The sequence below is a fragment of the Malus sylvestris genome, chromosome 8 (assembly GCF_916048215.2).
Source record: "Malus sylvestris chromosome 8, drMalSylv7.2, whole genome shotgun sequence".
In the NCBI taxonomy this organism is placed as follows: Eukaryota; Viridiplantae; Streptophyta; class Magnoliopsida; order Rosales; family Rosaceae; genus Malus; species Malus sylvestris.
Window position 1 is genome coordinate 5,260,940 of NC_062267.1, and position 27,808 is coordinate 5,288,747.

At 36.8% G+C, this 27,808-nt stretch overlaps 2 protein-coding genes, 2 long non-coding RNA genes and 1 pseudogene across 4 annotated transcripts; 1 reads left to right on the forward strand and 4 right to left on the reverse strand.

Moving 5' to 3' along the window:
- Nucleotides 1-7,911: 7,911 nt before the first annotated feature.
- LOC126631076 (uncharacterized) lies at nucleotides 7,912-10,646 on the reverse strand. The gene is made up of 6 exons (XR_007626228.1): nucleotides 10,487-10,646; nucleotides 10,300-10,356; nucleotides 9,705-9,749; nucleotides 8,846-8,933; nucleotides 8,641-8,744; nucleotides 7,912-8,233 (listed from the first exon to the last, which is right to left on the reverse strand). It is a non-coding gene; the product is annotated as an uncharacterized LOC126631076 (long non-coding RNA).
- A 1,040-nt stretch (nucleotides 10,647-11,686) lies between these two features.
- Nucleotides 11,687-12,752, reverse strand: LOC126631226 (17.1 kDa class II heat shock protein-like). Its single transcript, XM_050301398.1, has one exon. The coding sequence runs from the start codon at nucleotides 12,622-12,624 to the stop codon at nucleotides 11,893-11,895; it is 732 nt and encodes a 243-aa protein (XP_050157355.1). The 5' UTR covers nucleotides 12,625-12,752; the 3' UTR covers nucleotides 11,687-11,892.
- A 2,069-nt stretch (nucleotides 12,753-14,821) lies between these two features.
- On the reverse strand, nucleotides 14,822-15,505 carry LOC126632690 (17.1 kDa class II heat shock protein-like). The gene has a single exon (XM_050303140.1). It carries the CDS (start codon nucleotides 15,434-15,436, stop codon nucleotides 14,954-14,956), a length of 483 nt encoding a protein of 160 aa, XP_050159097.1. The 5' UTR covers nucleotides 15,437-15,505; the 3' UTR covers nucleotides 14,822-14,953.
- A 3,218-nt stretch (nucleotides 15,506-18,723) lies between these two features.
- LOC126631905 (uncharacterized) lies at nucleotides 18,724-22,448 on the forward strand. Its single transcript, XR_007626492.1, has 2 exons — nucleotides 18,724-20,430; nucleotides 20,649-22,448. It is a non-coding gene; the product is annotated as an uncharacterized LOC126631905 (long non-coding RNA).
- A 907-nt stretch (nucleotides 22,449-23,355) lies between these two features.
- On the reverse strand, nucleotides 23,356-25,704 carry LOC126631885 (ankyrin repeat-containing protein BDA1-like; annotated as a pseudogene).
- Nucleotides 25,705-27,808: the final 2,104 nt, after the last annotated feature.

Here is a 27,808-nt window from a genome sequence, read left to right on the forward strand (position 1 = left end):
CTTAGTGTAAAAATATTGATATACTAAAAAAAATGTTCCAAATTTTATCCAAACAATTATTGTTTCTCTTCTTTATTAGAAGTTACGTTTTAAATATTTCCAACTTGTTATGGATTTTTTGTTTAAATAAATTTTGTTCCGAAGATCGGAAGAGACGGGCCATATGGCTCACTTCCAACAACATCGATATTGTCCCCAACTTGGTAATTACCATCTGCATAATCTTTCAGGTGTGGGGTTTTATTACAAAATGTCTCGGTAATAGTTAGAGTAGGATTAGAATATTTAAACTCTTATTTTCTCATTCATCCGGTCGATGTGGAACATTTTAACAATACTCACTCGTCTAACAATTGTCTACTAAAATGTTTAAAATCTTGAAAAGCAGGTGAATGATTACCTATTGTCAGTGATTTGAAGATGGTGGCCAGACAAATCTGCAGCTTTTGTAAGAGCCTCTCTCCATTGTTTTACCCTTTCTTTCTTGGATTCATGTTTCTTGTCATCTTTTTCTTCATCGATGCCCTTTTCGTGCTTCTTAAATACTTCGGCTAAATCTCCATTCTGCTTCCTGACATGCGAAGGATCAACGTGATAGAATATTGGAAAAACATGTCGCTCCCGTTTGGATCTGCACTCTATGATCTTCACCAGCTCATCAAAACACCAACTTGAATCCGCATACCTCTTTGAGAAGACAATGATAGAGACCCTCGACTCTTCGATTGCCCGGAACAGTTCCTCTTTTATTTCTTCCCCTCTTTTTAGATCATCCTCGTCCATATAAGCCTTGTATCCCTTGTACTTGAATGCCGCGTGGAGGTGGCCTGTAAAGCCCTTGCGAGTGTCTTCGCCTCTGAAGCTGAAGAACACGTCGTGATTCCAAAGTTTTGACTTGGAGGAGGATTGGAAGTTTTGAGACTCTTGTCCCACATTGGGGAAAACAAGATTCTCAATGGCCTTTATATAGATTTAATGCTTTAGTCTAGTAATTACAACATGGGCCATTTGGAAATGGATTGAAGACTTGGGCCTTATGGTTGTGTGGATTAGGCTTGTATAATATAGCCTAAATACAATTAATATTAATTAATCAAGACAAGGGCCTTGGGGCACTTGGGGCCTTGGAATTTAAAATTAATTTGATTCATTAATTTTAATTTTCGGATTAAATTTTTAATTAATTTATTAATTAAAAACGTTTTGATTAAAAGACACAGCTATTAGAAAGAGTTGTGTACCTTCAAATACACTGAACATGTATTTGAAAGGGTGTGAAACAGCCTATATATCTGCAATCACAGTTTCCAAATGGATTATCTTTTCTTGTTCCTTTCTTTTGTACGAATTTCTAGAGAGTAAACACACAAAAAGAAAATTCGCTAGAGTTCTAGAATCCAGTGCAGATTGTAGAAGAATCTTGGTTGAGCAGACGTCGTAGAATCACAAGCATAGGAGTGGGACGAAAATAATGTTCGAAGGACATAGTTTTTACGCTAACCTCTACCTTCTGTAATCAAGTTAGTAACATTAATTTCTGTATTCATTGTATAATTTTCATTATGTACAGCAAGTATATTTGGGTTAATAAAATAGTAGAATTTCTGTTATTTTGTTTATTTCTGAATTGTTCTCCAACAAAGAGGAGGCTTCAAGGGCTGTCATGGCGGTATCCACTTTTTGGCACTGCAATGCTTCAGATCACGACTAAAAAAATGGCAGCGATTGTGTTTGTGTTGCCAAACCGATGATACTTAAATACAGAAACCAAGTCAACCTTTCTTCATTCAACAAAAACAAAAGTTTATAATATAATAATGTTGGCGTATGGACTTGAGAAATGATATATTGCCGGCCGGGAGGGTGCAGTGAAAGAGAGAGAGAGAGGAAAAGAGGAAAGAAACGAACATGAAAGGAGAAAAATCATCCAAAAGATTCTTGGTTGTAATTACTACTATTCAACTATCAATAATGCCTATTATTTTAGGTTAAAAGTAGGAAGCATTTGCGAATAAGCGCAGCAACAACCACATAATAAAAAAAAAACGGGTCGAGAAAAGATCCAAATGTGAAAGGATAATCAAGCATAAGTTTCATGACCTTTTTTATTCTTATTCCTTTGTTATAAGGTCCCACATCTTTGACACTAAAAGGAAGATGATGTCTTGCCTTGTTAGCTTGATCTTCAAGTCTAGTCCAGGGGTTATGGTAATGACCACTCCTTAACAAAAAGAGAAAGGAGTTTTGGATTTATTGTTGCTTATATTATTGCATTAATTGATGATTTATTTTTCATATAATACTTGTTAATTTCTTGCGGAGTAGTTTAATTGGTTTTGCAAGATGTTTTTTTTTCAGAGAGAAAGATTCAAGTGCTAGATATTCGGGTTGGGATTTGTATTAGGTTAAAGGTTTTATCAAGGTAAACCAAAGGGGGATTAAATTTTAGGTTTATTACTGTTACCTTACTTGACTAGAATACATCAAATGAAGTACTTGCGAACTTTCTTGCATTTGCGATGTTCCTACAGCTATTCATGAAGATAATGAAACTTAGGGGTGGTTTGGGAGTGAGGTGCTTAAAAAAAAAGCACCCATGAAAAAAAGTTGTGAGGGTTTTAGGTGTTTGGTAAACTAAAAAAAAAGGCTTATTTTGGAATCTGCTGTGAGAATAAGCTGAAATCAAAGGAAAAAGCGGAAGCTGCTATTTGCAGCTTTGGAAAACTGGCTTTTTTTCAAAGCACACGGAGCTACAGTGCTCCTTTAATGAAAAGACCCACTATCAAACTGCTTTTTTTTTTCAAAAGCATTTTTACAAAAAAGTTTACCAAACACTCTGCTGATTTATTTCACAGCCACTTATTCTTACAGCACAGCCGCTTATTCTCACAGCAGCTTTTTTTCAAAGCACAGCAATACCAAATCAGCCCTTATATTGATCAGATGAACAAAATGAGACAAAACCAAGCATATTGCATTGTCCTCACATTAGCAACAAGAGCATCAAAGGTAGGGTAACAGCTAGCTATTCAACTCTTACGCATTATATATGTAACTTGGGTCGGTAATTTTAAGCATATAGTAATAAACAACAAATTAAAATAATTATTATCAAAGTAAAAAAAAGGGATATATGATGAGGAGCATGTCTATGAGGCTTCACTGATTGATGAGATGGGGACTCTTCAGCTACTTCACTACCATTTAAGAGAGAGAAAAAACTACCATTAGCGTAAACTGAACAAAAATCATCAAATTATTTTATCTATATCTTTCCTTGATCGATTTTTAAATAAAAATAATATACGAAATGGTTACATAAACGAATACTAAAAACTGGGTAGTCGCGAAGTATATACCTTCTTGATGCATTTTTGAGGTCGCTGGGAACGTGGAGTGAAAGAGAAAGGAAAAAAGAAAATGAACGAACACGAAAGAACAAAGATTATTGGCTAAATGATCATTGAGATTTGTAGAACTCATCACTTTGGTCCCTAAGATTCTACATCAATAAAAGTGGTCTCTGAAATTGTCCATCATCCATCATTTTGATTCTTCCGTTAAAAACTAAGTGTCCCGGAACTCTTGGCCAGAAGTTTGGGCAATTTTCAAAGCTTCGTAACTTAATCGTTTCTTAACCAAATTCGACCCATAATATATCAAAATGAAGATAGGAAAGTGTAGAATAAGATTATACCTATTTTTAAGCCCAATAGTTTCCAGAGATGGCCGGAAAATAGCCGCAAAGTTGACTGGTCCGAGGGAAAACTTGAAAACTTGCCGGAAACTAGGTAAAATTTAAACGTTCATAACTTCTTCAATACTCAACAAAATCAAGTGATTTGAAAACGAAAATCATACTTCTCGACGAGATGAAGAGAATGTTACCAGCTAACTCGCCTTAGTTTAGCCGGAAAACGGCTCGAAAGTGACTGTCTTGGTCTCAAGTTAGCCACTTTCAAGCTGTTTTCCAGCCAAAACAATGCGATCTAGTAGTCGAAAAAGGTACCATTCTCATCTTGTCGAGGAGTATGATTTTCGTTTTTGAATCACTTGATTTCGTTGAGTATTGAAGAAGTTATGAACGTTTAAAGTTTACCCAATTTCCGGCGAGTTTTCCAATTTTCACTCGGACTAGTCAACTTTGAGGCTATTTTCCGGCCATCTCCGGCAACCATTGGGCTTCCAAATAGGTATAATCTTATTCTACAATTTTCTATCTTCATTTTGATATATTATGAGTCGAATTTGGTTAAGAAACGATTGAGTTACGAAGCTTTGAAAATTGCCCAAACTTCCGGCCAAGAGCTCCGGGACATTTAACGGAGTTTTTAACGAAATGACCAAAATGATGGATGGTGGACAATCTCAGGGACCACTTTTATTGATTTGGAATCTCAGTGACCCAAGTGATGAGTTATGCAAATCTCAGAGACCATTTTGGTTATTTAGCCAAGACTATTAAATAGATTATAACAATGACTTTTTGGTGTGATTACAGCTATCAACTATAAGTAATGCAATTTATTTAGGTTGAAATTTTGAAGCATTTGAGAGGTAACATGGCAACAACCACATAATAAACAAAAGTGATTAAAAAAATAGACCCAAATGTGAAAGGATAATTAAAAATAATTATTCAAGATGGTCGGTAAATGATTTAGCCATTTATAATATTCAAACTTAAAACAACAATCTATTGGATCATTGTATAAATTATTAAGTGATGCTCTAATATAATACACCTAAATAGGGATGGACCACATAATACACCCAAATGGACCAGTGTTAGGCTCCACTGCTAAAAACTTGCAAAATCGTTGTATTAACTATTAAGGATTAAACTTGTATTATACATATAGACAATGTTTTAAAAGCACAAGGGAGCTAACAGTGTCCATTTATATGAGTTGCACTTGGGAGTACTCGCTGCAACTTGCATGCAATGACTTTCTTGGCGTAATGGGGGAAAGAGGAAAGAAACTAGCACGAAACTGCAGACGCTAGCTACCGATTCATTTATAATATTATATTATATAAGGGTAATGTTAGGAAGACTAAAATAAATTAAATGATGTTTACCAATAAGAAATAAGTACGTTAATCAACACTTAAATAATAATCTAATCATCAACAATCATATCATTTAGTTTATAAAATGTGATATTTTGGATGCGGTCTCTAATCCTCTTTGATTAAAACCTTAATAGTATTCAAAGTTTGATCAAGGTCCCTTGACTTTGTACACCTCATTATATTACTATTAATATTTATATTTTTATAGTTTTGACATTAATTGTTTGATATTTTATGAGATTTATAATCCTATAAATTTAAAATCTCTTATTATAATACTATTAGAAACGGTTACAATAAAAAAATTCAAATATTTTGATTGAATAAATGAATGAAAACTATGTAAAAATAAGAAATAATAAATGGCAAAAGAATGTATCCATAGTGTTAAAAAAAGTGGTACATTTCACATATGACAAAGTGGTACATTAATAAAGAAGAATGGGTACATTAGAAATAAATTAGGGTACGGATAAAAGATTAAAAATTATGAATACAAATGAATTTTTAAAAATATAGGCGCTAAAAGAAATTAATACATGGGTACAAAATAAAACTAAAAAGAAAATATTACAAATTAAAAAAAAAATGTTGCAAATTAAAAGTGGGTTCAAACTAAAAATATAAATATATGATACAAAGTTTAGGCATAAAACATAAATATACCATATGTAATTGTTCTATCATTGATTAAATATACAATGTCACGTGACGGTATATACATGGGTACAAACATAAATAAAACTTTAAAAACTATGGGCACAAAAAGAAACTAATATATGGGTACAAATTAAAAATGAAAAGAAAATTGGTACAAATTAAAAAATATTTGCAAATTAAAAATAGCTACAAACTAAAAATAAAAATATATGATAAAAAATTTAGCCATAAATATAAATATACTAATTGTAACATTTTTAACATTAAAGGAATATATTTAAAAATAAAAATATTTTATTATTCAAATAATTAATGATGTTATTAATACCGAAGGACCTTGATCAAAAATTAAAAATGAATAGGATTTTAATCAATGGAGTAACAAAAATAAAGATGTGAACCTAATTTTCCCTTATAAAATTTAATTTAGAAATTTTGTGCTTCGGCAAGTTTGTAAGAAATCTTCACGTCTAAAATACGATATGATTATAAATGTAAGTACTGACGACCTCAAATCTTATTGGAGCTAATTAGCTAATGTAAGAAACAATCTTATTTGGATTCCTTAGCAAGTGGTTAACTATTTGTTTCTAGTTTAGAAGTGTAGTAGTAATTAATTAGTTGAGATTAATATCTTAATATTTTTTTCCATCAATTGTAATCTATATTCTTGTAACACTCATCATTTGTTAATAATTTGCGCTTCGGCAAGTTTGTTGCAGGATCGATCGAGGGGAGAGGCTTCTTTCAGATACTCTGTATGCAATATTGGAGAGATATAGAATGTTCAGAGAAACTGATTTCAAATGAAGCTAGTGAATGACATCGTTGTTTTAGATGGACGAGCAAATGCAGCAGATAGCCAACCCTTTAAAATTATGACCATCATTTTTAAACATAACAAAGTCGCCTACATATTTTTTCATAAGCAAACTCAAACCGTTTGGGGTTATCATAAATCCCGTTGAGATAAATGCCACAATATCTGCTTGAAGTCCATCCCTGTACATGTTGAAATGTACAAGAAACTCACATCAAATTTGTCAAAATTAAAGATGACTTATATATTGTGTGGTTTTCACTTCTAATTATACCAAGGTATTTTGTGATAAACTTTCAAATATAATGTTTTGTACATGTGGTAAAATTCAAGTTAAGAGGAAGTATCGATGTTGTTAATGATGGTCGTTGATTACGAATCTCGACATTATTTGCATTTGTTATGTGAGTGTGTCGTAAGATGTATGAGAAGCAAGTCTATGAGGCTCCACTGATTGATGAGATAGGGACTATTCAACTAACACACCAGAATTTTGTTCAAAAATAACAAACTAATACACTGCAATCACTACCATTCATACAAAAACTCCTCTCTCTCTCTCTCTCTCTCTCTCGAAGAGGCGGCCTTTATTTAAGAGAGAAAAAAAAATTAAATATTACTGTAAATGAACAGAAATCAACAACTTATTTTAGTTATATGTTTCCTTGATCGATTTTTAAATAAGAATGAAAAACGAAATGGTAACAAAAACGAATACTAAAAAATCAATAGTCGCGAAGTATATACCTTCTTGATGCCTTCTAGATGTCGGCCGGGAAGGTGGAATGAAACAGAGAGGAAAAGAGGAAAGAAACAAACAAGAAAGGAAAAAGACTATCCAATTATAACAATGACTTCTTGGCGGTGATTACAGCTATTCAATACATTATTTTAGGTTGGAATTTGGAAGCATTTAAGAAGTGGCATGACAACAACCACAAAATAAACAAATGTGATTAGAGAAAAGACCAGGGCCAACCCAGCCTTAGTGTGGGCTGGGTGATCGTCCAGGTCCAAAAATTATTACGGGGGTAATTTCATAAATGCTTTCATAAGAGTATAAATTTATACAATTTTTTTTGAATGACCAAACAATTTACCTAGAATAGTGGTTTTTGTTGTAAAAATTAACAAGAGGTCCTAAGTTCAAAACATTGCGTGTTTATTTACTTTTCAATTTTTATGAATTTCTTTTAATAAGAGTATAAATTTATAAAATTCGACAGAATGATCAAGAAATTTAACCAAAAGTGATGGTTTATGTTGTTTAAAATTAACAAGGAGGTACCAGTTCAAAACTCTATGTGTTTTTTTTACTTTCTAGTTTTTACAAATTTCTTTTCAAAACGCTATCATTTACGAGATTCGTACTAAAATTACGAACTACTATATCATTGTATTAACTATTAAGTGGTTGCTCTATATAATTATTCGGAATTTAAAGGAGGCATATGGGGTTGGAAAATCAATTTAAATCTCTCAAAAAAAAAATCCTAGACAGACAAGAAAATCAAAATACAGAATGCGATTGCAAAACAATGCTCGTCTGATGAAGGAGAAAAATAGTAGCAGTAATATTCCCTATATACGCTGCAATAGGCTTTGCCTTTCTCAGCAGTAAGTTCCCAAGGAGCAATCGGCCCGTGGATAATCATGTCAGCATCCAGAATCACAACCCTATTAAGAACAAAAAATGCACAAATAATCCAAATTTAGGAAATGTGGTTGTTTAATTGTACCTAAGGTGTAGTAGTTATTGTTGGTGTTTACCCTTCGAGGGAGTCGAAGACCTTGAATTAAAGAGGAATGCGGAAACTAGGATTAATATTCAATTTCTATGTATACTGGACAATTTAAAGATTGAGATTTTTTTTTCACTTCTACAGTTCTACATACTTTTTAGACCTAAATATTTCCGAGAAACAAATGAAAAGTGAAAAAAATCGTACCCGGTCCTAGAGAGCATACGTGAGAGTTTTTAATCCAAACATAAAAAAAACAATTGACAACTAAATCAGAATTTTGACAACCAATCATCAAAAAATTCAAAATTTCTAAAACCTTTCGATCAACTTTGGACTTACATTGCAGTTTGTAGCTTTTCCAACCACAACGAAGGTAATCGAGAAGGAAGCGAGAGCATGAAGCAGCTCCCATGGGAGCTCCTTGACAATTGGTCTCCTAAAAACTGAAAAATTAACCATTTTTCAAAGTAAATGCAGGGTTCATAAAAATCCTGTGAAACTTATTAAGATTAAAAAACTTAGGCGAATCAGTTTGTTCACATACCTCACATCCTGAGCCAAGAGAGCCAGAGGCTGCTGCTGCTGTTTTCGATAAAATTGGGGCAATGGTGGAGGAAGATAGGAGGAGGGTTCTGGCAGAGCAAATTGATGAAAAAAACATAGAAGGGAAAATGTAACACGACTTAGTAATTGTATATGTTACGAAAGTAGTGATAAAGTCCTGATAAAACACCTACATCTTTATATCTTTCCACTTTGATAGCTAAATTAATATTCTAAACCAAACCAAGTTCTTGAATTAAAGAATCTGGGCTCTCTATAGCACTGGAAAGAATACAACATATGATTAAACATACACAACCCAAAAGATCCATCCAGGCTAACCCCATTGAATTAAAACAAATTCAACCAGGAAACAAAAAAATTAAGAACAACCCAAAAACCAAAAGAACCCTATTATAGTTTTAGCTCACTAACCCATCGAATGAAAACAAATTCAATCAAAGAACATAAAATTAATAACCCAGAAATTTAATCAAATAATTCTGCAAAAAAAGACACCATTGGGTATCGAAACTCATGAAGAGCTCGGAAATAATCAAACCAACATCCAATTTAGTACACACCTAAGAAAAATATAAGCAAGAAACCATTCCCAACTCTCCAATCATTCATCAAACACAGTAATACAATCATATAAAACTCTCATTCATTTATCCAAATTGAATAATTCAATCTTCATTGGAAGATCTCAGTTATTATTAGATAATCTACCACTGAATCAGAAGAGTTGAACAGAAAAAGGTAAACCAAACCAAATTATCCATTTCAAAAGGCTGAAGCAGTGATGTAAATTATCAAGGGGGGAACATATAGGGAAAAGATAAGAAAAAATGGCTTACCAATTGTGGCTATTGCCACCCCAAACAAAGACAACAGCAACAGACCTGAAAAATTGAATGCTGAATTAAAAGAAACATATATTGGAGAGTCAAATTGATAAAAAATCCAACATAACCAAAATTTACATTAACAGATAAACATACACCAGAGTAAAGAAAAAGAGAACCAATGTGTTTCTGGTAAGGACCCAGCAAACCACCTAACACTTCATACCACTTCTCAAAAAAATTCCACAGAACAGAATCAAATCAAAAAAAATTTTTGGTCTGAACTGAAAATTAAGTAAAAAAATTAAAACTCTTTTCTGATTTGAACAATAAAATGCCAACCAAAAATAAAATATATACAAAGAAAATATATAAACACATTAAAAACTGAAAAACATTCTTACATTCTGAACTAAGCAACAAACACTTGCTTTCAGTTTTATATATTTAAACTCATGACTGATGATAAAATTACCAAAATTTAGAAACAATGTCAATGATAAGGACAATGACTAAAATTTCATATGACTAAAATTTAGAAAATGCAGAAATTTGGCTCTGAACGATTAAAATATAGAACAAAAAAAAAACAAACATAAATACTTACTGGTAATAAATCCCACCCACCACAGAAGCTCTAAGAGATAAGAATACCCTTCATAACCTATTACAATCAAGAATCAATGAAAACATTTCAGAAAATCAAAATCGTAAAAACAAAAACTGAAATTTTGAGGAAAATTTGAAATAAATAAATAATCAACAACTATGACTCCAGAAGTAGCTGTAGGTACCTCAAAAGTGAGAGACAAAGCGAAGAGATGAGTGAGAGAATAGGGATTTCGAGATGCTGAAGTCGAAGCGGAAGGTCTAGCAATGATGGTCGCGTGGGCAGCTGAGTTTTCTCGTGGTTTCTAAGGAAAAACTGGAGAGACTTCTACTGGACACGAACAGGGCTAAATCGTCTTTTTACTGTGTTATTCGCAAAAAACAAAGGTTAGATTTGAAGAGCACCTGAAGGGAAAAAACGAAAGAATACTGTAGAATGAACAGTATCTCGTTTTCTCTTTTAGTATATACTAGTGTTAGTGCCCGCGCATTGTTACAGGTTTTAAAAGCATATAAAACATGTAAAATGTATTTAATATAATACGTTAACATACCTATTAGCGTTGATAGTAATATTGGGTGATGGTGTAATAATCATAAAAATAAAAATAAATCCTAGGCCAACATGAACTAGGGGTAGGAGTAAGTTCAAAAAATCAAGAATTGAAAAAAAAACTGAACCGAAACCGAAAAAATCGAACCGAACGAAAAATTACATAACAGAATTGAAAAAACCGAACTGAACAGAATTCTTTTGGCTTGGTTTCGATTTCAATGGTCTAGAAATCGAACCGAACCGAATTAATTAAATTAATTTTTTATTTATTTTATTATCTGTTTTGGGTATTATTTTCTAAACCTAATTTGTAAGCCCAAGGGCCAATGTGTTGCCAATTGTGCTAAGTCCAATTTTCTGAAGAGGCCCTCGGCCCAGACACACTCAAATCTCCCATACACAACACACATCACCTCACCTTCTAAAAGACTCCCAGACTCAAATCTCACAGACACTTCTCCTCAGTCCTCCCTCTCGATCTCTCTCTCTCCTACAGTCCAGACTGACTCTTATCCTTCTCGATTCTCAATCTCTCTTTGTCGAACTCGAAGGGACGGATGACGAAGTCAATCTCTCTTTGTCGAACTTGAGGGGATGAACAATTAAGTCGAACAACGCGAAATCTTTGTCGAACTCGAAGGGATGAACAATTAAGTCGAACAACTCGAAACGATAAATCAATCATCTCCTCTGTCTTGCTAACCCCGCATGAAACAAAATCCGGTGAACTGATTCAAGTTGATGTTCTATAGTGCTTAATATAGTTGTGTTATTTGGGTCTTGTCTGGCGATGCCAATATATGTATATGTTCCAAACATATGCTCAGTATCACAGACAAGCTTCTTTCCCTTCTCTTCTTATTTTTGTAAAAAACACAAAAGGCAAGAGCATAAAAGCTAGACACGACCAAAGATTACGAAATTACAGACACAGAACGCCAAGGAGAATGATGCACGCATGCCTGCACCTTTATTTACTCATACATACATATATATACGATCTCCACTTGTGAGTAGCGACCTCACATAAACTGATCATGGGAGGAAGCGCCGCGCTGCCCCAGCATTCCCTTGATCTCCTTGGCCACCTTGGCCTCCACCTTGGCGGCCGGCTTGCCATTCTTGACCACCACCTAGGCGTCCGCCTTGTGATTCTTGACCACCACCTTGCCCCCCACCTTGTTCGCTGCCTTGCCCACCATATTTCCCTTGGGCACCACCTTGCCATCCTTGACCACCGCTTTCGACATGTACGCCTCCTTGGCGGTCACCTTCACTGCTGCTTATTTGGACTTGAATAGCCTTGGGTTTCTTAGGCTCTGGCAGCGGCCTCTTCGCCACAGTGATGGTCAGCACCCCGTCCTGACACTCGGCCGAAATTTTCTCAATATCTGCATTGTCCGGCAGCACAAACTTCTTCAAATACTTCCCGAGCCTCCTCTCCATCCTCAAATACTTGACCCCATGATCCTTTTCCTTCTCTCTCCTCCTCTCCCCACCCACCACGAGCACGTTCTCATCTTCAATTGTCACATCAATCATATCCGGCCTCAGGCCGGGGACGTCCACCACGAATACATAGGCATTTTGAGTCTCCTTCACGTCCGCGGGCGTGGCAGCCATGGCCTTGGCCTCGCGGACGTACTGCCGCGAAGGGGCGTGGTGGCTCTGCTGATTCTGCTCGTCGGAGGTGTCGAGCAAGTCGTGCAGGGTCTCGAGAAGGTTGTTGGGGTCGAACCCAATATTCCTCAGGCTCATCACCTCCATACTCGTGACAATGATGATAGGATCTCAAACTCTTGAAAAATGATGAACAAACTAAAGTGGAAACTATGAGATGGGATTTTAGTTTGGTTGGTTTGTCTAGGGTTTTGGAGAGCTTATATAGTATGAGAGAAATAATGAAGCGGTGATATTTCTGAAGAAAATTTGGTGTACGTTTGACAAGTGTGTGTGTTCTTCACTTGTTTCGCGAAGGAGGATCGGTTGTTTTTGTCTTTATGGCTGCTACGTGGGAATTCAGAGGGGGTTTGGGATCCGCGTGGCAGTTCAGAGGGAGTTGGGAATCCGCGTGGCAGTTCTGTCGGAAGCTGATGCAAATGCATGACCAGAATATGTGGCAATTGGCAAGCATACTCCCCTCACGTGAATGCTACTTTTTTTGGCATAGTTGATATTTTTTATGAAACGATATTATCTAAATTATAGAAGATAGAGTGAGTTTAACTTCATAATGGGATAGTAATAATACAATTCAAATTCAACTTTTAACGAGAATCGAACTTAAAACTTTTCATTTACAAACAAAAAAAATATCACTAAATTGTAGAACTAATTGAAACAAATATACATATTTGAGTTCCAAGGAAATGCAACTTTTTTCTATCCATGTAGGCTTTAAAATCATAAACGTGACACCAAATGTCATTTTATACAGTAGAATTTCGACAAATCTTGAGCTAAAAAAAATATTATTTAACAAGATTATTACTTCGAATTGTCGATAAATGAATAAATTATTAATTATATTAATTAAATAATTAAAAATAATTGTTTGTTCTTTCGTTTATTACAATTAATATCCTGTGAAGCGTCCCGAAACCACCCGAGTCGTTGAATGGATCCGTCCTATTTTTATTTCAAGGATTTGTCTCATTTTATGGAGAAATTTTTAGTTATTACATAAACACGAATGATACATCATGTTTTTATATAAATAGTGAAAAATTTTATTTTTTAAGTTAATAACTTTTTAACACATATATCTCACCATCTATATAACGACATTTAATGTACTATCCCCTTGTGACGATCACATTGAAAAATCTCTCTATCTCATTATAGATAAAGAAAGGTGGGTTACGGGAGTGAAAATGAAATGATGACGTGGATTGAAGCCATTGGTTCAGTGGTAAAAGCAACCCAATCTCACATTGGATGGACTTAAGTCCGTCCATCCAAGTCCATCCAAGTCGAAGACGTATCACATTAATGAGATGAACTTTCTTCTTTTTCAAAAGAAAAGGTGAAGGATTCACTTTCCTCGTATTTCCATTCATTTCCCTTCTCTTCTTTTACATATTACTTTTTATTTTATTATTTTTATAAAAAAATCAATATAAAATATTAACATGATAAAATTATAACTGTTCAAATAAAAATAGAGAAAAAAGGAAAGAAATTAGAAGGAAAAATAATCCTTCTCCAAAAGAAAATCCTTCTCATGACCAAAAGCAAATACCAATCAGTAAAATGTACCTAGCGGAGGAGTGGGTTGAGTGGGTTGTTCTACAGTCAAATATGAATTTTCATTATCGTATTTAAATAAATGCATCGTAAATTATTTTATCGTAAAAAATTATGAAATATAAAAAGAAGTTTTAACGAAAAGTTCACTGTATTTTAACGAAAAACCATATTTTTACACTAAAAAATCAAACATGACACTATTTATTTTACCCTTTATTTTATCTTTATTAATAAAACTAAAAATTTTCAAACTTTTTTCATTAATTTTCCTAATATAAAATAACTTGTATGTTAAAACTTGAATTAAGAGACTGGCTAAAGCGTAATATCTATCACTTTTAACTCTCTTTGCATAGGCTCGAGCTTGGTGCTCATCATGGAGAAAGATGTGAGAATGCTCGAAAGCGCTGCTTGATGAAATTCAACATTAAATTGTTCGATCGTGAAGGACGTGCGCAACCTAAAGAAATGGCCGGATCTCTTTGATCCCCTTCTTACTAAGGCTATAGAATGTTCTAGTAATTAGTGTGGCCAATTTCAGATACAAACATCACAATTGTTAAAATCGGCGACAAACATTTTAGTTGTTCCAGTCACTCATCCTACTTTGATTTAAAAGAAAGGCGAAGGGTTTCGCGACGACATTAATTTCGTCCAAGTTTCGTGCATGTATTTCACTTAATGCACTTAAATTTTCAACATCAACTATCAAAGCTAAAGCAAACTTCAATTTTATTCAAACTTCATACGTACACATATAACACCTCATACATGAACATGCTACATGCCTCATATTGTAAAAGAACAAACACCAAATTCAGAGTACAATAACCTCATATCTTCAACCTCAAGCAACACTGACCTGAATGGTCTTGGCCCTCTTGGGCTCTGGCGGAGGCAACTTCTCCACCCTCACCGTCAGCACGCCGTCTTGAGAAACCGCCGTGATCGCCTCCAAGTTCGCATTCTCCGGCAGCACAAACTTCCTCATAAACTTCCCAACCCTCCTTTCCATCTTCAAATACTTCACCGCATCCTTGCTCTCCTTCTCTTTCTCCCGCCTCCGCTCCCCGCTCACCACCAACACGTTGTCGTTCTCCACCTGCACTTTAATTTCATTGGCTTTGATTCCAGGCATGTCCACCACGAACGCGTACGCGTTCGGGTACTCCACCACGTCCGCTGGGGTGGCCGCCATCGCCTTCGCGTCCCGGACGTACGCCCGAGAGGGATTGTTGGTGTTTCGGGACTCTTCGGGCTCTTGATCGGCGAAGTCCAGCATGTCTTCCAATACTCTGAAGAAATTGTTTCCCCCGTTTATCAAATCCATGTTGACGCAAACCGTGTTAGATTGCCGAACGATTTGATTGATTAGTGTGGAAAATGGGGGATTAGGGTGATGTATTTATAGAGTGATATAAGGAAGTAAAGAGAAAAAGTGAGAGAATTCTAGAGGATACAAAGAAAAGGAGCAGTGTTTGATCTGCTTCCTGTTCTGTCCAGATTGGCGAAGAATGTTCTACACAAGTATGATGCTTGACGTAAAAGGTTTGTTTTTTTTTTTTTTCCAGAAAAGTTAATGAAAATAGCATCAAAACTTTATATTTTACGAAAAAATTATCTAATAATTTTACTTGATGATAAGGACAAAAAGAAAAAAAATAACATATAAACATGTGTGCCCAGCGCGCGTCAAGTTTCATAAACAGTGTAATACCGTTAAGTTTCATAAACAATATAGTACCGTTAACTTTCCTAAACAGTGTAATACCGTTAAGTTTCATAAACAATGTAGTAAGTTTCATAAACAGTGTAGTACTATTAAGTTTTATAAATAATGTAGTAAGTTTCATAAACAATGTAGTAAATTTTATAAACAATGTAGTGCCGTTAAGTTTCATAAACAATGTAGTAAGTTTCATAAACAATGTAGTAAGTTTCATAAACAGTATGTATGAGGATGCGAGGGTCCCGCGTATCTTTTTTTTTAATATTAAAATTATGTATTTTTTTGATAATATTATTTTGTCCTTTTTATTAAAATTTAAGGGGTTTTTATTAAAATTTAAGTTTTTTTTATTAAATAAGGTTATAGTATGGTTTTTTGTTAAATAAACTTGGCCTAAGCACTTTTCTTGAAAGTCGATATTTGTTACATAAAGAATCACTTTTTGCCGTAAGCCTTTTTATTAAATTTTACAAAATAATATAATAGCTCGTTTGGTGTTTAATTCAAATTCAGTTTTATAAACTAAATAATAGTTTGGGAAATTTTATTTGAATCCGTCTTTCTACACCAAACTTAAATTTTAAATGTGAAGTGTCTTTTTTATTCTATTTCATAATTACCATAAAGTACAAGATAAAATTAACAATAAAACTAAAATGTGTCAATAAACCCACTCCTAATAATCAAACCATTACTATCACGCAATCTTTCTCTTGCGTTCTATTCTTGCTAAAATCCTAAGATGCTCTCATAAAGAATAAGCTCTTTTTGACAAATGGATATTGATTTTGAAGTTTTCGATCCTCCAACTAAGGTATGAATTGATTTATGAATTTTTATTTTATGAACTCGAAGAAAAAATTGATGTGCCACCATTGGCGCATCTCAAGATATTATTTTCCTACAGCTATGTAAGTCTTAAGTAGATGGACTCTCATTCCTCAAACAATTCTTTCAATCCCTCATATATGGTTTAGCTTACAAAGGGCCTAAAGCCTTACAAGATAGCTTAAATTGTTTGTTGCACGGAACGTTTGCTTGAACATTTTCCACACCCCTTGACCTCACCTAGATTAGAAGTGCAGGTTTGGAGGCTAATAAAAAAATGGTACGGCTTGCGTTGCTTCAAGGTTTCATCATCTCTTCTGACATTTTGAGGGCTTGCTCTGCCTTGTTACTATATGTTGACCAACTACATTTTTCATAGATAGCAACTAGGTTACTATATGTTGACCAACTGCATTTTTCTATGTCTTGTGTTTCCATTTCCTCCATGACTTTTTTACTCCTTCAAAATCATCTAAGGGCAAGTAGCTCAGCGTCCATATATTATAAGTAAACACGCTAAATATGAAAGAGAATGAGAGAACTTAAACTAATGAGTACATGCCCCTCCAAATGGTACTGCACTCTCAGTACCTAACAGAGAATAGATGTTTGGTCTCTTACACAAATTGACGGCACCTAGTGCAAATGAACAAGAAGTTTCTCAAATTCTCACCAATTCTTTTGATTTCGATTTATATTTCTATTTCTATTAAATCATGAAGAATTTGAAAGGAAATATGACAAACTTGATGGAAGGAGAGAACGTCAAAGAAAAAAAATGTATGCTTTGATTTTGATTTTTATCTTTTGAAAATGTGTGTAAAGATAAATTTTTGAATTGGGTTTGTGAGTGTAATTTAGGTTTAAAAAATATTGATAGTCTAGTTAAAAATAATATAGGTGTAGAAAATAAGCTTGTTGCATGAATTTAAATAAAATTTCCCTAATAGCTTTTAAGCGTTATGTCAAGAATTTTTATTTGATAGATTTTTCTCAATAACACAACTTAAAACTAAATAGTCTTTGTTTGACAAAAAAAAAAAAAACTAAATAGTCTTTTTTCTTTTTTAACAAAAAACTAAAAAGCCTTACTTCCAGAAAACAAAAAAAGTGAGAATTTACAATTATAAAAAAATAAAAAAATAAAAAAAATATCTCCGCCGTGAGCACTGTTCAATTTCCTTCCCCTGGATTTCACCCAGATTCATTCGATTTCGCCGACATTCGATTCCTGCGCTGCTGTTATATAGTCATGAACGAATTTTTTGAGTATTTGATATACATCTGGGTTTTTTCCTTGCCTTTGAATATTTGATATAGATCTAGATTAAGTTTTAAGTTCGTGTACCAAACAAATTTTATGAGTATTGTAGTCAGAAACTATGTTCTTGGAAAAAAACTATAAAACTTTTCAAGTCCAATTTTTTAAATAACCAAGCAGGCCCTAAATATTTATTAAAACTCCAAGTGAGGCACATAAAAGAACTCTGTTTCTGTATATTACACCCGGAAGAGGATCCTCTCCTGACCTCAGGATGGGATCTTCTTGACCAGTCCATCTGGACCGTTTAAATTTAATCCAACGGCTCCAAACAAGGACTCTCTAAAAATTATAATAATTGCAACTGTTGGATTAAATTTAAACAACCCAGATGGGCTAATCAGGAGGATCCTCATCCTGAGCTCAGGAGAGGATCCTCATCCTGAGCTCAGGAGAGGATCCTCTTCCCAAGTCCAAGCGCATTTCTTCATGGAAAAGCCACCAAATCAAATGATACAGACTTTTAAAATTTGATACAACGGTTAAAAATAGAGAAATTAGTAAAAGCTTTTAAAAGTTATAAATTTTTTTTACCGTTAGATCAAATTTCAAGGACTCATATCATTTGATTTAACAGCTTTGAAGAAAGAGATTTGAAGATGAGCTCTTTCCTTTCTTCACAAGCTTTGTATTCACTCCTTCGACTCACAAACAATTGAAAGTTTAACGATACTCTTTCAACACTCCTAAAGCAGTCCCAAAGTTTTACAAATCCCAACATGTGCACGTATTTCCCACTCAGTGACTTGGATTTTCCAAGTCTCCAATCGAGAAGTTTTCCTCACTCAGGAAATTAAGGGAACACTACCTCAACCTATATGCTCCACTCACAAAGCTTCAACATACAAGCTTCAACAAAAGAAAATTCAAAGAACTTAGCGAAGAAGGCTTTGGTGTATTTAACACAATACGTTGAAATGAAGGAAATCTTATTTATTGATATCCCCGATAAGTTACAAATATGTACATATACTTGAGTCAAAATAAACAAACAAGAGGGAGCCTTCACAAAAGTTGCTTAGGAGAAGTCTCAGCAGTCGGTAGAGCCCCAGAAAGAGAAGGCACCGGAGGGGGATCATTCGGAGCCTCAGTACTGGACAAAACCCTAGAAGGAGGAGGCATCAGAGATTGATCATTTGGAGCTTCATTACGCGGTACAGCCCCAGAAGACGAAGGCAATAAATGCCTTTGGAACAAACCCACAAATCTCTGATGATCAAGTAAAACCTGACCATCAGATTCCTTCATCTGGTCAAGCTTCCTCTTCATGTTTGTAGCATAGTCATGTGCGAGCCGGTGCAACTGTTTATTCTCATGCTTGAGCCCTCTAATCTCCTGTTTGAGACTCATCACTTCAGCCGCCAATGATTCAACTTGGCGGGTTCGAGCAAATAGGCGTTGGGCCATATTAGACACAGAACCTGCACACTGAACACTGAGAGCCAGAGAATCCTTAACAGACAACTCATCAGACCGTTTGGAAAGTAGTCTGTTATCTTTGGGAGTGAGAAGGTTCCTGGCCACTACCGCAGCGGTCATATCATTCTTCATCACGGAATCCCCAACGGTAAGAGGACCAGTAGGGGAGACGAAGGATGGGCGCCATATGTTGTCTGGAGAAGGCGGGGCTGCCTCTTCAACAAGGTTCAAGTTAAAACGACGGTCGGAGGGGCCAGACATTTCCAAAGGTGTTGAAGAGAGAAGAGGTCGGACAAATCAAGATCTTAGAAGTGCAAGAATGAAGCTTCTACTGGTGGATATTCAAGTGTGCTTTGGAACTTAATGTCAGCCCCTATAAAAATCTGCACTCGACGAAGCTTTAGAAATCGAAGAGGCGCCTGCTCAGAAATCGAAGAGGCGTTTGCTTTCTCAAAAGCTGGGCTGCTCAGAGACCACGAGGGTCGATCTCAGAAATCGAAGAGGTGTTTGCTTTCTCAAAAGCTGGGCTGCTCAAAGACCACAAAGGCCGATCTCAGAAATCGAAGAGGCTTGCTTTATCAAAAGCTGGGCTGATCAGAGACCACGAGGGCCGATTTCAGAAATCGAAGAGGCACCTACTTTTCCAGCCTTGTCAGCACCTGTCACACGCACACTCAGCTTTGCGGAAATTATGGGCATTCTGTCGAAGATTTCTGGGGAAGTAGAAAGCACATGAATCGTACTGTTCAATCACCCATTTCCCACACGCAACAGTAGCTCATGGGTACCACAGATAACTTTGCCAAAGTTCTCTGACAAAGTTGAGACACGTGAAGCTTGCAGCTCCCACTACATCGCTCTGACCAAGAAGGGTAAAAGAATTGCAAAGAAACAACACTAACAAAGTTTAGACACATAAATTTTGAAGGTCTAGCTACCATATTATTACCCACAAGGGTAAAGGAACAGTACCACTGCTGGATAATTGGAAAGTCCCGGTGTGTCAACCTCTGTGCTTCGTGGCAAGGTAGACTAGCAAACATGCCCAACCTTTACTCACATTCGAGAAAACACTCCTAACAAGATTGCTTGCTCCAAAATCGAAGAGGCACCGCCCTCCGAATCTCGAGAGCCAGACTCCCAACATGATTACTTTCTCAAAAATCGAAGAGAGGGTAAAGGAACAGTACCACTGCTGGATAATTGGAAAGTCCCGGTGTGTCAACCTTTGTGCTTTGTGGCAAGGTAGACTAGCAAACATGCCCAACCTTTACTCACATTCGAGAAAACACTCCCAACAAGATTGCTTGCTCCAAAATCGAAGAGGCACCGCCCTCTGAATCTCGAGAGCCAGACTCCCAACATGATTACTTTCTCAAAATCGAAGAGAGGGTAAAGGAACAGTACCACTGCTGGATAATTGGAAAGTCCCTGTGTGTCAATCTCTGTGCTTCGTGGCAAGGTAGACTAGCAAACATGCCCAACCTTTACTCACATTCGAGAAAACACTCCCAACAAGATTGCTTGCTCCAAAATCGAAGAGGCACGGTCCTCCGAATCTTGAGAGCCAGACTCCCAACATGATTACTTTCTCAAAAATCGAAGAGACACCGCTCTCCGAATCTCGAGAGCCAGACCCCCAGCAGGATTGCTTTCTCAAAAATCGAAGAGGCATCGTTCTCCGAATCTCGAGAGCCAGACCCCCGACAGGTCTGTAATCTTCACACGCAACATCAGCTTTCCAGATACCACAAACCACTTTTTCAAAGTGCTCTGACAGAGTTAAAACATGTGAAGCTGGCAGCTCCCACTACCGTGCTATAACCAAGCAGGGTAACGGAATAGCATTATTACTTGATGTTAGGGAGACTCCTATATATGTCGACTTCCATCCCTAACGGACAGGCAGACCTGCAAAAATGCTCAACCATTTCTCTTATCTGAGAGGGCACTCCCAACAAAGCCTTTCGAAATATTCAGCTTTCTTTCCCCCCGATAATACCTCTGTAAACAAGCTATACTAGAGCAAGAATATCTCATATCATCAGGGTTAAAAGCAAGAGTATCCCATATCATGCTTTTTCCCTGTCTTTTCTTTTGGCCTTGTTCTTACCTGCAAGACAAGGAGAAAGAGAGCAATCAGTCAGCACTTGGAATCAAGCTTCCAGCCAGGAACTGACTGTCTGGAACCACTTACCTGATTACTTACCTGGCATTGCTCTCGAGTACTCATCTTCAACATCTTATGCTTCCAGGGAAGATACCGCATCTGCCTGAGGAACAGATAGGGCAAGTGAGAAGGATACAAGGAAGCATGTGGAGACAAGCGTAACAGCACATGTGCCGATACATCCACTACTTTATCAAAAGCAAAAGTATCCCATATCAGCAGGGTCGAACGTACTCTAGATTTGATGGACTTGTTTTGACCCTCAAATTCTTCAGTCGGCCTTATACTCTGGAGGAAACCAGAAAACCCTCCAGCCCAGTTCAAGAATAAGCCTGTGGAGACAAGCGTAACAGCACATGTGCCGATACATCCACTACTTTATCAAAAGCAAAAGTATCCCATATCAGCAGGGTCGAACGTACTCTAGATTTGATGGACTTGTTTTGACCCTCAAATTCTTCAGTCGGCCTTATACTCTGGAGGAAACCAGAAAACCCTCCAGCCCAGTTCAAGAATAAGCCTGTGGAAAGTTACTTCTTCAAAAGCAAAAGTATCCCATATCATCTCTCCTCATTTTTCTTCTCTTTATCCTTCATGCTGCCTGCAAGATAGGGAGAATGTGAACAATCAGCCGGAGCTCTGATTGCTTACCTTGTCTGTCACCTCTTTCAGCAGATCCCCCAGCTCGGCGACTTGGGGGACTCCTACTACATGGTTTGTATCTCGCTTGACCAAGCATGAAACTACAAGTAAGCTTCAAGTGAAATTGATACATTACCTTGTGCATCTCCACCAGTTACAGATACCACCCCTGGATGGAGGAAGAGTACTTCCAGAGAAGATGCCACATCTACCTATGAGACAGATAAAGGCAAGTCAAGACGATACCACACTCCGGTATTTAGAAGTTTCGTGGCTACAAGATCATTCTCCCACAATATTTCCTAATGTCATTTGTACTAAATCATTCACTTGTACTCACTAAATGAGAGCTTGAACCTATGTACTTGTGTAAACCCTTCACAATTAATGAGAACTCATCTATTCAGTGGACGTAGCCAATCTGGGTGAACCACGTACATCTTGTGTTTGCTTTCCTATCTATATCCATTTATATACTTATCCACACTAATAACCGGAGCAATCTAGCGAAGATCACAAAAAGTGACCGTTTTCGCTACCTAAGATCTATCTTGCAAGAGAACGGAGAATTAGATGGAGATCTCAACCATAGAATACAAGCTGGATGGATGAAGTGTAAGAGTGCATCCGGCGTGTTGTGTGACCGTCGTAGGCCACTAAAACTCAAGGGAAAATTTTATAGGACGGCAATAAGGCCAGCGATGTTGTATGGCACAGAATGTTGGGCGGTGAAGCATCAACGTACACAAAATGGGTGTAGCGGAGATGAGGATGCTTCGTGGGATGTATGGGCACACGAGAAAGGATAAGATTGGGAATTAGGTTATCCGAGGTAAAGTAGGAGTAGCCAAAATTGAAGGAAATATGAGAGAAAATCGGTTCCGGTGGTTTGGACATGTGCAAAGAAGGCCTACTGACGCTCCGGTTCGAAAATGTGACTACGGAACAGAGGTTCGGGGCCGAAGGAGTAGAGGAAGACCTAGGAAAACTTTGGAAGAGACCCTAAGAAAAGACTTGAGTACTTGGATCTAACGGAGGACATGACACAAATGAGCGCAATGGCGTTCTAGGATTCATATAGCCGACCCCACTTAGTGGGAAAAGGCTTTGTTGTTGTTGTTGTTGTATACTTAAGACTCGTAACATAACAACTTAGTTGTTTCTTTATATTATAAAATCTGAATTAACAACACCATTTATAACAATAACCCTGTCTCACTCAAAATGATTTTTCACAAAATTCACACTGGTAATTAAACTACCATTTTTCTTCTAACTTGTTTCCTCAAGTAAAAATGAAACAAAGAACATCCTTAATTTGGAAACAATATATACCCCCCACTGCAACAAGAAGATCAGCAACTCAAAATTCAGCGGTATAATCTTCGTATTCAAATTTCGTCGTTGTCATCGTAGTCTACGTAGAGCGAATCATCAGTTTCTTTCTCCTCCATGTATCCGTGCATTCTAAGAAGCCAGATGATTACCCGAATCAGGTTACCAATGAACACAAGCCCCATCAACGCAAGCCATATCAGCACAGAAATTTGAGTCACATAATACAGATAGCTGCCCCGGTTCCTGTCCGGTGTCATGAAGATTAATCCAACAAAATAAGTACCCGATAGTGCCGTTATTGCAATCCACATGATCACCATCTGAAACCACATCCATCTCTTCCGCCTCATAGGCAATCCGCTCACGAGCAGTAGAATTATGCTCAATGATGCAAGGAAAGCAATCGTGTTGAGGATCATGAACTGTCCGTATTGAACTGGCTCTGTAATTGCCATCACTGACTGCCCGGCATTGTGAGGACGCTCCACAGCGGTGCCATTGGAGTATACCAAGTAGTCATCCTGCCATACACCGCCTGGAGGGGATAATGCAGCTTGAAATGCCACTGTCGCAATTAGGGAAGACACAACCATTAACGAGCTTCGTTTCCTTCCCAACCAATCAATGCCCTTCTTCTTAACTATTTCCTTTACACTCATTTTCTTCGACATTAGCGGTTGCATTGAGATCGAGTTGGATACTCGAACTGAATCCATTTCCGGCTCGAATGCAATAGATCGTGCCCTGTTCGTTCTTGGAGCTGCAGCTTTCTGAAGGGACTGTTTGATTTCCAAGTCTCTTAAATCTCTTGTGCTATGAGTTAAGACGTCCAATGCGGTGAAACCAATCGCATTTTGGGCATTTACATCTATCTTTGTATTAGTCAGCAAATACTTTATAACCTGCACAAAATTCCCACCCTTTCCCTTAGATAAAAAATTCAAATAAAAAGACAACAGCTCCCCGCTTTGCGAGGGTCGGAAGAATGTCTATTGTATGCAACTTTACCCTTACTTGCAAGGAGGCTGCTTTCACGACTCAAACCCGTGGACAAAACCGTGGCCTTCGGTCACAAAAGAGCAACCTTAATCAATAATGTACTACTATATCGTTCTATCAGTACGACCAAAGAAATTTTATGGAGTTCAAGCGACAAAATGTGGACAACAGTTTCTTTGCACGGTTGTGGTATCTCAATCTAATCACGCACTGCAAAGACAACTTTGCATGGATGGATTCGGATGCAACGGTAGCATTCCAATTCAGTCACGCAAACACATAACACTACGTTAATAGCTTTAAATACCACCATCGTAGCATACCAGGTACATGTCTCTACAGTGTGACCTAGTTGAATGGAATTGAAGCTTTTTCTTCACTATGTAACATTCATAGAATTCTTGAATATTATAAGTTGTCTTGTTTCAGATAAAAGCCTAATTATTCCCACTAATTAACTAATTTGGATTTCAAAAGACTAAACTTTTCCATAAAAATGAAGGAAATATTACCTCTAATTGTTTCTTGGCCACAGCAACATGTAAGACTGTGTTACCATCGCCATCCCTCCAATTCACAAACTCATCATCTCTCCCTATACTTTCCACCAAAACCTTCAACACCTCCAGCCTGTGATGCTTCACACACAAGTGCAACCCACTCTCGCCTTCCTGAGTCAAAACCCGAGTCGCCGCCGGTCTGACTTGGGCCAGCTCGGCCACAACCGCAGCTCGCCCCTTGATCACACCCAGATGCAGGGGAGTGAACCCATCGCCATCCAGCACGAAACCCAGATCTGGGTTGACCCGCACCAGATTTTTCACTATCTCCACCGACCCTTTTGCCGCCGCCAGGTGAAGAGGCGAAGAGCCGCGGGAGTCCAGCTCGGCGGCGAGTTCGGGGTTCCGACTCAGTAACTCTTCGGCGAAAGCAGAGTGGCCCAGAAGCGAGGCTACATGTAAGGGCGTGTCGGATAGAGATGGGACTGTCCTATTGAGGATTTGAGGGTCTTCACTGAGTAGTTCGAGAAGGGCGTCGACGGATCCGCGCACGGCGGCTCGATGGAGCTCTTTCTCCATGACTTTCTCTTTGTTTTGCTGTTTCCTCTCTCGAGTCCAGTAAGTTCAGCAGCCTCATTTTTTCTCGGACCCGGCTTCTCTGCCCTTGACTTGCCGTACATTTTCATCATCTCTTATTTTGTACGATGTTAACATTTTATATTAATTTTAATAATAAAATATAAAATAATAATAATATAAAATATTAACGTAATTTAACTATGACCGCATATATAGAAGAGGATAAAAACGTATGGAAAGTGGGGGGACAGAGAACCAGATCCTTTTTTTCTCTGTAATGCTTTGCGTCTGTTTCTCTGTAATGCTTTGCGTGCGAAAGAGAAAACGGATACGGAGACGGAGACGGAGACGACCTGAAGTTGACGGACGCCGTTAGTTTGGTGATGCCCAAAGAGGGGAGGTCAATTTGGTCAATAGCCAGAAAAATGTTACCGTCAAGTTTTTTTCTTATTTAATATATCCACTCACAAAATGTGTGAAAAGGAGGGAGGAAAAGAATGAGAGAGAACGTGAGAATGTGGAGAGTGTGAGAGAGGGAGAGAGTTTATTTTTAATTTTAAAAATTAGAAATGTTAAAATCACTTGTAGTGAGATTTAAATATAAAAAGATTAAAATTTTATTTTGTGAAATTATATTACAGTCTTAACTTTTTAGTTGTAATAGAAGATCAAATAGTTTTTTTACGTTCTTTTAGTTGACAAAATTTTTTTTATTAATATGTAGTTTAAATTTGGCAATATATTCTAAGTAATGTGTCTATTAATTTTTAGATTAATATGTAGGAAAAATTACACATAGAGTATTAATACTTAATTATATATTGAGACAATACATTTTAAACATTTCAATGAAAGACAAAAGTTAATGCATATGTAAAATGAAATCATTGACTTTTTCTTTTTAGAGTGCAAGTTACGAAAACATCCTTTATATTAAAATTCAAAATGTGAATTTTTGCTCAACTTCCACCACTACTCGAACTAGATCCAAAATGGCAGACCAAGCCCTCGAGAGGCAATCAAATCCCCAAAGAAAAAGATATGGATATTCTTAAATATAGTCCAAATTTGTCTCACTTGGTGGCTGGCTTTATGAAGCAAATATAAACACAAGGTGACTAAGAAGCCGCATTGAAATTGTTGTTGACTGCAACTTCTTTCCAGAAGTATTGTTAATTTCTTCATGCTCGTTCCAAGTTTGAAGTACCATTGTACAAATAAGAATCCCCTTGGTTACTTGTTTTCAATGTGACTTCCCATTTACATTGCCAAAATTGGTTAAATCCAAGGCTCATAGCGCAGATAAAGCCCCATACACTGCTAATTCAGAGCAAGAAGAAGAAGGGGCTGACTCGAATCAGTACCATATATGCAATTTAATCATTGCTCTAGTCACCTTGTCATTATTCGCTACTGATATTGGTCCAGAAGGCAACATTTCAACTGGTATTTTCAAAAGGTAACATTTGAACTGGTAAGTTCAAAGGTTTCACTTATTTCTAGATACAAGAAAAGGCACACGAACATTTCGGCTCACGTTTTCACCTTCCTTCTATGTGAAAAAGGAAAATTATGTTAGTATTAGCCGAAGACAGATTGAATTGATTCTGCAAAAATAATTGATGACGAGTTGAACTGATTCTGCAAAAATGGTCGATGACAGGTGAACTAATTCTGCAAAAATGGTCGATGACGAGTTGAACTGATTCTGCAAAAGTGGTTGAGGACGAATTGAACTAATTCTGCAAAAATGGTCCTAGTCGGATTAAACTGATTCTGCAAAAATAGTCCTAGTCGGGTTGAACTGATTCTGCAAAAATGGTCGAGGACTAGTTGAACTTTGAATTGATTCTACAAAAATGGTTGACGACGAGTTGAACTGATTATGCAAAAATAGTCAAAAATGGGTTGAACTAATTCTGCAAAAATGGTCGACGACGGATTGAACTGATTCTGAAAAAATGGTCGAACGGGTTGAATTGATTCTGCGAAAATGGTCAAAGACTAGTTGAACTGATTCTGCAAATGGTCGAGGACGGGTTGAACTAATTCTACAAAAATGGTTAAGGACGGGTTGAACTGATTCGGCAAAAATGGTTGATAATGATTGAATTGATTCTGCAAAAATGGTCTAAGAGGGTTGAATTGATTATGAAAAAAATGATCGAGGACGAATT